This window comes from Oncorhynchus tshawytscha, unplaced genomic scaffold (assembly GCF_018296145.1).
Source record: "Oncorhynchus tshawytscha isolate Ot180627B unplaced genomic scaffold, Otsh_v2.0 Un_contig_2_pilon_pilon, whole genome shotgun sequence".
Classification (NCBI taxonomy): domain Eukaryota; kingdom Metazoa; phylum Chordata; class Actinopteri; order Salmoniformes; family Salmonidae; genus Oncorhynchus; species Oncorhynchus tshawytscha.
The window spans coordinates 91,012-101,269 of record NW_024609069.1 but is presented as its reverse complement, the minus strand read 5'-3'; the positions used below and the strand labels follow the sequence as shown (position 1 = coordinate 101,269).

Below are 10,258 nucleotides of genomic sequence, written 5' to 3'. Positions count from 1 at the left end.
CATGGATGGTCACTCCTTGCAGAGGCTCTGGGGTGGCAGGTTAGCCTAGTGGTTAGAGCATTGGACTAATAACTAAAAGGCTGCAAGTTCAAATCCCTGAGCTGACAAGGTACAAATCTGTTGTTCTGTCCCTGAACAGGCAGTTCCTAAGCCATCATTGAAAATTAGAATTTGTTCTTAACTTGCCTTGCCTAGGTAAATAAAGGTGAAATACTGTGGCTCTCTCTTTGATTTTGAGAGTGATTATATTTTCCAGCTCCTCAGTCTGGGTTTAAAATGTGTTGTTGTTTAAAAAGGTTATTTTCAATTAATCATATTTAAATAGTTCCTAATACTTTCAATAGCTGAAGAAAAAAAATACATTGAATTGATACATTTTGGTGAACGTGACCCCAGCAGGTTTTGAACACCCTGCTCCATTCTAACTGAACCACCCAGAAGACAGAACACTACAAATGTACAAGTGTTTTTCTAGTGTGTGGTATTAGTGTGTGAATGCGTTCAGTTTGTACATGCAGACCTGTCTGCGTGCCTCAGCTCAGTTAGAATGGAGCAGGGTGTCTGAATGGAGCTGCGTGCCTCAGCTCGGGCTGCGTGCCTCAGCCCGGTTACAACAGAGCCTGGGTGCGAACCCAGAGTCATTGGTGGCACAGCTGGCGCTGCAGTACAGCGCCCTTAACCACTGCGCCACCCGGGAGGCCCAGGGTGTTGTAATTGTTGTGTAAAAGGTCTCTCTCTTTAGTCAGGTTGTTGTAATTGGTCTGTAGCTGGTTTCTATCCTCAGTCAGGTTGTTGTAATTGGTCTGTAGCTGGTCTCTCTCTTTAATCAGGTTTTTGGAACTGGTCTGTAGTTGGTCATGCTCCTCAGTCAGGTTGTTGTTACTGGTCTGTAACTGATCTCTCTCTTTAGTCAGGTTGCTGTAATTGGTCTGTAGCTGTTCTCTCTCTTCAGTCATGTTGTTGTAATTGGTCTGCAGCTGGCCTCTCCTCAGTCAGGTTTTTGTAATTGGTCTGTAGCTGGTCACCTTCTGCTACTTCTTTTCACCTTTTTTCTGATTCCTGAGAAACTTCCTGGTGTACTTGGGAAAGTGACTCCTCATGGTAAAATCTACTGTATGATTACATTTCTAACTGACTCCTAATGGAAATATCTACTGTATGATTACCTTTCTAACTGACTCTTAATGGTAATATCTACTCTATGATTACATTTATAACTGACTCCTAATGGTAATATCTACTGTATGATTACCTTTCTAACTGACTCCTAATGGTAATATCTACTGTATGATTACTAGTAGTTGAGTAGTTACTCTGATGTGTGTCTCCACTGGTACCTCTCTGATGTCTGTCTGTCTGCAGTGCACTTCAGTTGATAGAATGTCTTAAGTATCCAATCACCTTCAAGCAGGACGTCATATTTTGCAAGTCCTGCTGGTGTCGTTGTCCATAAGAAAGACACGTTATGGCTTGCACTCCGTGACTGGCCATCGATGGCCATATATGGGCCTTTTGTCCTATCTATGCTGTGTGTGTGTGACATCAGTGTGAGAAAATATTCAGAAGTGTGTGTAAGAAATCTGTCTGCATCTTTATCAGAGGTTTAAAAGGGGAACTTCATAGTGTGCGTTCGTGCATGTGTGTATGTCTGCCTGCACACAGTGTGTGTCCTCTAAGTCCTGTTCTGTCATCTGTGTCCAACTGCAGGTCACACTTAAACGATCCAATCACATTCAATCAGGAAGCTGGTAGACGTCAGGGGACATTGTTCATTTATTTATTAATCTGTGCCTTTGTTCTTCTCATTATAAAAAGGATTGATGATAATAATCGATCATGAAAAAAATAGAGAAAAATGATTAATGAACTTAGCGGAAGCATGGCAAATCACATGACATGTTGCTAATAAAAACAATGAATACAAGCATTTTAGAGTGTGGTGTGTCTACACACTCATCTAAATCTTAACATAAAATCCTCTCCTCCTCACCAGTATTAGAGGAGAAGGTCCCTCCCCGAGGAATGTATTCTCCAATGTGTTTTGAGAAGGAGGGGAGGAGAGAGGATGCGAGGAGTAATCGAGGAAGGATGAATTGAGGAAAAGCCAGTAGGCCAGTCTGTAATACCACTTTTTCAACTCTATGGTGAGTCCATCTCTCACGTTAACCACTAGGTGGAATCATCACGTAACCTTTCAACAGTGTAAACAACCATCAACATGAGAAAGGTAGCGGTAGAGAGAGAGAATTGTGTACAGCCTACATGCAATGCTACATAATGAACTGTACATTTAAACATTGACAGCAGCTATTGGGTGATATATACCTCATTTGTTTTGTATGTGTTCATGCTTGTGTGTGTGTGTGTGTGTGTGTGTGTGTGCCTTTCTTTCCAAAGTCTAGTTCAGAGTGCCATTCTAACAAAATATAGAATCCGTCTTCAGAGTTCCTTAAACAGCAGTACCTACAAGAGGCCTTTTTCACAGATCCAGAACTGTGGATTTGAACACTGATAGTCCCACCCTTTTCTGTATCCTGATGACCAGTAACGTACAACCACACAGTTCTCCACTCCACCACCATAAGGGCCTCCACTCCTCCAATAGCTGCAGTAGAAACAACAGAGTTACATTGATCACTCTCTCAGAACCCAGAGTATGAACAGCACAGAGTTAGACTGGACTCTCTCTCAGAACCTAGAGTATGAACACAGAGAATCAGTCCAACTCCTTAAACTGTGGTCAGTGTTATCAGAGAGCAGTAGTCTGTATCACATCCGGCCGAGATTGGGAGTCCCATAGGGCGGCGCATAATTGGCCCAGCGTCATCCTGGTTTGGCCGGGGTAGGTCATCATTGTAGATAAGAATTTGTTCTTAACTGACTTGCCTGGTAAGTGTTATTATAGAGTAGTAGTCTCTTACCTTGGGGTGGTCAGTGTTATTATAGAGCAGTAGTCTCTTACCTTGGGGTGGTCAGTGTTATTATAGAGCAGTAGTCTCTTACCTTGGAGTGGTCAGTGTTATTATATATCAGTAGTCTCTTACCTTGGGGTGGTCAGTGTTATTATAGATCAGTAGTCTCTTACCTTGGGGTGGTCAGTGTTATTATAGAGCAGTAGTCTCTTACCTTGGAGTGGTCAGTGTTATTATATATCAGTAGTCTCTTACCTTGGGGTGGTCAGTGTTATTATATAGCAGTAGTCTCTTACCTTGTGGTGGTCAGTGTTATTATAGAGCAGTAGTCTCTTACCTTGGAGTGGTCAGTGTTATTATATATCAGTAGTCTCTTACCTTGGGGTGGTCAGTGTTATTATAGATCAGTAGTCTCTTACCTTGGGGTGGTCAGTGTTATTATAGAGCAGTAGTCTCTTACCTTGGAGTGGTCAGTGTTATTATATATCAGTAGTCTCTTACCTTGGGGTGGTCAGTGTTATTATATATCAGTAGTCTCTTACCTTGGGGTGGTCAGTGTTATTATAGATCAGTAGTCTCTTACCTTGGGGTGGTCAGTGTTATTATAGAGCAGTAGTCTCTTACCTTGGAGTGGTCAGTGTTATTATATATCAGTAGTCTCTTACCTTGGGGTGGTCAGTGTTATTATATATCAGTAGTTTCTTACCTTGGGGTGGTCAGTGTTATTAGAGCTGTAGTCTCTTACCTTGGGGTTGTCAGTGTTATTATAGAGTTGTAGTCTCTTACCTTGGGGTGGTCAGTGTTATTAGAGCATTAGACTCTTACCTTGGGGTGGTCATTGTTATTAGAGCATTAGACTCTTACCTTGCCGTGGTCAGTGGTGTGCCATGCATCCATTTCCGTGTCCTCCCAGTAACGGAGTCAGTCAGACCAATCCAGACAATCTTGTTGAGGCCACAGAGAAACTTCTGTTGTTGATAAAGATACTGATATTGTCAACTACTATAGACTGCTTGTGTTAAGTACTGGAAGATACATTACTGACCAGTTACATTGATTCTCGCTCGCTCACTCACTCACTCACTCACTCACTCACTCACTCACTCACTCACTCACTCACTCACTCACTCACTCACTCACTCACTCACTCACTCACTCACTCACTCACTCACTCACTCACTCACTCACTCACTCACTCACTCACTCACTCACTCACTCACTCACTCACTTGTTCCTCCTTGCTGTTTATGATCATCAGGTCTGCTCCTCTGTTCAGACAGTCCAGTCTGCTCTGTTCCCAGGTTTTCTGCTGAGTCGACAGGAAGTAACAGCTGGATCCCAACAGCATCCAACCCTCCGGACAACAATTGCAGATTTTCGGACAAATATTTAGCTCTGTTGAAGAAATGTACATAATATGTGAAATATATAACACGTGTTTATTGTACTGAATATTTTCATTCACATTGTCATTTAACTATTGGTGAATCCATGATTGTGTGCACAGCACACAGTGTTGTTCCACCCTGGTCTCAGCAACAAATGTAACATGGTAAATGTTAGTATGATATGTAAAATCTCACATAGTATGTATTAATTTGTAGATGTCCATCGTCAATTTTGTATGATATGTTATGAATTTCACTTTGTGGTGGCTAATGTTAGCTATGTGGGTCGGTTGCTAACATTATCTAGGCTAGGTTTTAGGGATTAAGTTTAGTGTTAGGGGTTACATTAAGGTTATGGGAATGGTTAGCTCACATGTTAAGTTTATAGTTACAAAGTAGATAATAAGTAGTAAGTAGTTGCTAACAAGTTAAAAATACTGATGTCGTCCATGATGTGATTCGAACACACAATCTTTGAGTTGATAGACAGTTCCATCATATGGCCACCCATCTTCCCTTGTCACGTTCTGACCTTCATTTCCTTTGTTTAGTCACTATTTAGTATGGTCAGGGCGTGAGTTGGGGTGGGCAGTCTGTTTGTTTTTTCTATGATTTCGGGATTTCTATGTTTCGGCCTAGTATGGTTCTCAATCAGAGGCAGGTGTCATTAGTTGTCTCTGATTGAGAATCATACTTAGGTAGCCTGGGTTTCACTGTTTGTTTGTGTGTGTTTGTTTCCGTGTCTGTGTTTTTCACCACACGGTACTGTTTTGGTTTTCGTTCGTTTCATGTTTATTGTTCTTTGTATCAGTTGTGTTCATGTTGAGTATTTCTCATTGAAAGAACCATGGACACTTACCACGCCGCATATTGGTCCTCCGATCCTTCTCGCCTCTGCTCTTCAGAGGAAGAGGAGGAAAACCTTTACATCCCTTCTTTTTTTGCCTTAAGTAACCTTCTCTCTTTTGTAACTATACCAAACGTAACATATCACAGTAATTGGAGTGCCACAGATTTACTTTTACTATGTTATGTCTAGTATTTGAGGTCAGACTGTAAATTCACCCTTCCGGAGAATGAAGGGTAGAGAAGAGGGATGCAGCCCTAGTGTCTGACTTGACTACTTACCACTCACAGAGAGCCTCTTCTCCAGCGCCACCTTCTCATTGGTCAGAACACTGACCCTGTCTCTCAACATGTCCCTGTCTTTAGTCAGGGCATTATTACGCTCCTGTAACTGTATTTTGTCATCTGTTTTCTCTGACTGGTCTCTCTCACTCCGTAACTGGTCTCTCTCACTCCGTAACTGGTCTCTCTCACTCTGTAACTGGTCTCTCTCACTCTGTAACTGGTCTCTCTCCTTTAGTAACTGGTCTCTCTCCTTTAGTAACTGGTCTCTCTCACTCTGTAACTGGTCTCTCTCCTTTAGTAACTGGTCTCTCTCACTCTGTAACTGGTCTCTCTCCCTCAGTAACTGGCCTCTCATCCTCTCTAGCTGGTTCATGTTCTTCCGGCACTGGTCTCTCTCCTTCTGCAGCTGGTCTCTTTCTGTACACAGGTCAATGACACGACTACTGGTATCTGACTGGTCTCTGTCTTGCGGCAGGCTGGTGGTGTTGTAACAGGTCTCTAACTGGTTTCTCTCGTCGTTAGAGCCGGCTGAAAAACAAAGAAGTTCCTGCATGTGATGCATCCCAAATGACACCCTATTCCTTCTATAGTGCAGTACCGGGGACCAAAGCCCTATGTACCCTGGTCAAAAGTAGTGCCCTTTAAAGAGGATAGGGTGCTATTTGGACCACAGACCTGGTTGTGTTGTTTACATTGTTCACCATTTTCAGTGACGTACACAAGGCCAAGTCTACCAGTTACAGTAGATACTACTTTTTCTATGGACCATGTCAACATAATTGTTTTGTGTCAACAATATTGAAAACTACCGTTCCCACAAGTTATGTATCATCAAGTCTGAATTGTGATCCTTGCACTGTAAGTACAGAACTATGCTGTGATAATAAAATACATATCTGTCCTATGGGCCCTGGTCAAAAGTAATGCACTACACATGGAATAGTGTCCCAAATGGGAATAGTGTCCCAAATGAGATAGAGTCCCAAATGGCACCCTATACCCTATATAGTGCACTATGTTTGACCAGAGCGCTAATAGGGTGTCATTTGGGACACAACCTCACTCACAGAAAGCCAGCCTCAGGGAGATGTTGAGAGTGACTTGTAGAGCACACAGCACTCCTAAACACACAGCAGCCAGCCTGTAGAGTCTTAGTCTTCCATCTGCAGAGAAACACAGGCAGACACGCACACACACACACACACACACACGCACACACACACATACACACACACGCCGACACACACACACACACACCGACAGACACAGACACACACACACACACATACACACACGCCGACAGACACACACACACGCCGACAGACACACACGCCGAAAGACACACACACACACACACATACACACACGCCGACAGACACACACACACCATCATCACTAATGATTCAAATTAAAAGAGAACACACATCCCTAACTAAACATTTCCAATGTGTCATTGGTTTTCCCCCAATTTGAGGGTTGGCAGCAACAGTTTACTCAACCTTGCGGTCAACTCCAATCTGATAAACAGGAAGCAAATGTATGAAGAAATTACCAAAGTAACACAATATAGTCATAGCATGATTTAAAGGGTCAATTTGCGATTTCTGTATTTACAATTTTAAACACATTTAAATTCATAATATTTACTGAATTGATTCTTTAAAAATGTAACATAGAAATACCTCATGATCTTAGTTGAACTGTCTAACCCCATCAGAACCCAAATATAAACTTGTTTTACCATGGAATTATAAACTATGGAAATGTAAATGAACACTGTGTAGCCTCAAATGGTTTAAACTATCATTTTGATCATGGATGGTCACTCCTTGTAGAGACACTGGGGTGGCAGGTTAGCCTAGTGGTTAGAGCGTTGGACTAATAACTAAACTATCATTTTGATCATGGATGGTCACTCCTTGCAGAGACACTGGGGTGGCAGGTTAGCCTAGTGGTTAGAGCGTTGGACTAATAACTAAACTATCATTTTGATCATGGATGGTCACTCCTTGTAGAGACACTGGGGTGGCAGGTTAGCCTAGTGGTTAGAGCGTTGGACTAATAACTAAACTATCATTTTGATCATGGATGGTCACTCCTTGTAGAGACACTGGGGTGGCAGGTTAGCCTAGTGGTTAGAGCGTTGGACTAATAACTAAACTATCATTTTGATCATGGATGGTCACTCCTTGCAGAGGCTCTGGGGTGGCAGGTTAGCCTAGTGGTTAGAGCATTGGACTAATAACTAAAAGGCTGCAAGTTCAAATCCCTGAGCTGACAAGGTACAAATCTGTTGTTCTGTCCCTGAACAGGCAGTTCCTAAGCCATCATTGAAAATTAGAATTTGTTCTTAACTTGCCTTGCCTAGGTAAATAAAGGTGAAATACTGTGGCTCTCTCTTTGATTTTGAGAGTGATTATATTTTCCAGCTCCTCAGTCTGGGTTTAAAATGTGTTGTTGTTTAAAAAGGTTATTTTCAATTAATCATATTTAAATAGTTCCTAATACTTTCAATAGCTGAAGAAAAAAAATACATTGAATTGATACATTTTGGTGAACGTGACCCCAGCAGGTTTTGAACACCCTGCTCCATTCTAACTGAACCACCCAGAAGACAGAACAATCCAAATGTACAAGTGTTTTTCTAGTGTGTGGTATTAGTGTGTGAATGCGTTCAGTTTGTACGTGCAGACCTGTCTGCGTGCCTCAGCTACTGTGTGAGACACTAAGATACTTAGAATACTTAGTTCTTACCTGAGAGATGGGTCTCAGTCTTCACGCTCCTCGTTAATCTCTTCCGGTTTTCTTCAGTAACTTTGTTCAATTCAATCACCTGTTTGTTGACGTAGTCGGCCATCTTAACTAACCATACCGAATATCAATGATTAAACCAATCAATCAATAAATCAACGAATTAAGTCTGTCTGACCTCTTATTGTAATATTTATGATTCTTACTTACGTTTACTTACTGTATTAACTTACTGTATGATTACCTTTCTAACTGACTCCTAATGGTAATATCTACTGTATGATTACCTTTCTAACTGACTCCTAATGGTAATATCTACTGTATGATTACCTTTCTAACTGACTCCTAATGGTCATATCTACTGTATGATTACCTTTCTGACTGACTCCTAATGGTAATATCTACTGTATGATTACCTTTCTAACTGACTGAGCAGTAGTTGGTCTCATGTGTCTAAATCCTGTACTTTTCTGTTTTCTGGGAAATCACTCTGTCTGTGGCCCACAGCTGATGACAGGATGTTTCAAGGCTCTATCCACCAATAAGAAGGAGACTATTGGGATGTGAAACAAATGGCACCATATTCTCTTTATCTGCACTACATAGGGAATAGGATGCCATTTGGGATTCAGGCTTGTGGACCAGACAGTTGTGTGTAACTTCCTCTTCATTCCTTGATCATTCTGTTCTGTGCTTTATTTCTTCCTCTTTTGTCAACCTTGTCAACCCAAACACAAGTTATTATTGGTCAACAGTAGGTCTAGTAAATTAATAAATTAACTAAGATGATGCTGGTTAATATGTTTACTGATTTGGGTCGAAAACAAGACATCTAAATACATTTTCCAATAGAATAATTCAACAAAATAAACTTTTTACAATAAACAAATCTTCCCTCTCTCCTATTTATCATCATGTCAATTATCAATCTATTACACACTGCTTCACCATACCATAGTTATTAATGAGTCCTTTAACAACTAGATGCTACTCCATACCATAGTGATTCATTAGTCCTTTAACAACTAGATGTTACTACATACCATAGTGATTCATTAGTCCTTTAACAACTAGATGTTACTACATACCATAGTGATTCATTAGTCCTTTAACAACTAGATGTTACTCCATACCATAGTGATTAATGAGTCCTTTAACAACTAGATGTTACTCCATACCATAGTGATTCATTAGTCCTTTAAGAACTAGATGTTACTCCATACCATAGTGATTCATTAGTCCTTTAACAACTAGATGTTACTCCATACCATAGTTATTAATGAGTCCTTTAACAACTAGATGTTACTCCATACCATAGTTATTAATGAGTCCTTTAACAACTAGATGTTACTCCATACCATAGTGATTCATTAGTCCTTTAACAACTAGATGTTACTCCATACCATAGTGATTCATTAGTCCTTTAACAACTAGATGTTACTCCATACCATAGTGATTCATTAGTCCTTTAACAACTAGATGTTACTCCATACCATAGTGATTCATTAGTCCTTTAACAACTAGATGTTACTCCATACCATAGTGATTCATTAGTCCTTTAACAACTAGATGTTACTCCATACCATAGTGATTCATTAGTCCTTTAACAACTAGATGTTACTCCATACCATAGTGATTCATTAGTCCTTTAACAACTAGATGTTACTCCATACCATAGTTATTAATGAGTCCTTTAACAACTAGATGTTACTCCATACCATAGTGATTCATTAGTCCTTTAACAACTAGATGTTACTCCATACCATAGTGATTAATGAGTCCTTTAACAACTAGATGTTACTCCATACCATAGTGATTCATTAGTCCTTTATCAACTAGATGTTACTACATACCATAGTGATTCATTAGTCCTTTATCAACTAGATGTTACTACATACCATAGTGATTCATTAGTCCTTTAACAACTAGATGTTACTACATACCACAGTGATTCATTAGTCCTTTAACAACTAGATGTTACTCCATACCATAGTGATTCATTAGTCCTTTAACAACTAGATGTTACTCCATACCATAGTGATTCATTAGTCCTTTAACAACTAGATGTTACTCCAT

At 40.5% G+C, this 10,258-nt stretch overlaps 1 protein-coding gene across 1 annotated transcript; it reads right to left on the bottom strand.

Annotated features, from left to right (window-relative positions):
- Nucleotides 1–1,624: 1,624 nt before the first annotated feature.
- On the bottom strand, nt 1,625–9,169 carry LOC121844228 (CD209 antigen-like). Its single transcript, XM_042314109.1, has 7 exons — nt 8,599–9,169; nt 8,186–8,293; nt 6,499–6,594; nt 5,429–5,959; nt 4,141–4,307; nt 3,777–3,880; nt 1,625–2,605 (listed from the first exon to the last, which is right to left on the bottom strand). The coding sequence occupies exons 2-7, from the start codon at nt 8,286–8,288 to the stop codon at nt 2,464–2,466; spliced, it is 1,143 nt and encodes a 380-aa protein (XP_042170043.1). The 5' UTR covers nt 8,289–8,293; nt 8,599–9,169; the 3' UTR covers nt 1,625–2,463.
- Nucleotides 9,170–10,258: the final 1,089 nt, after the last annotated feature.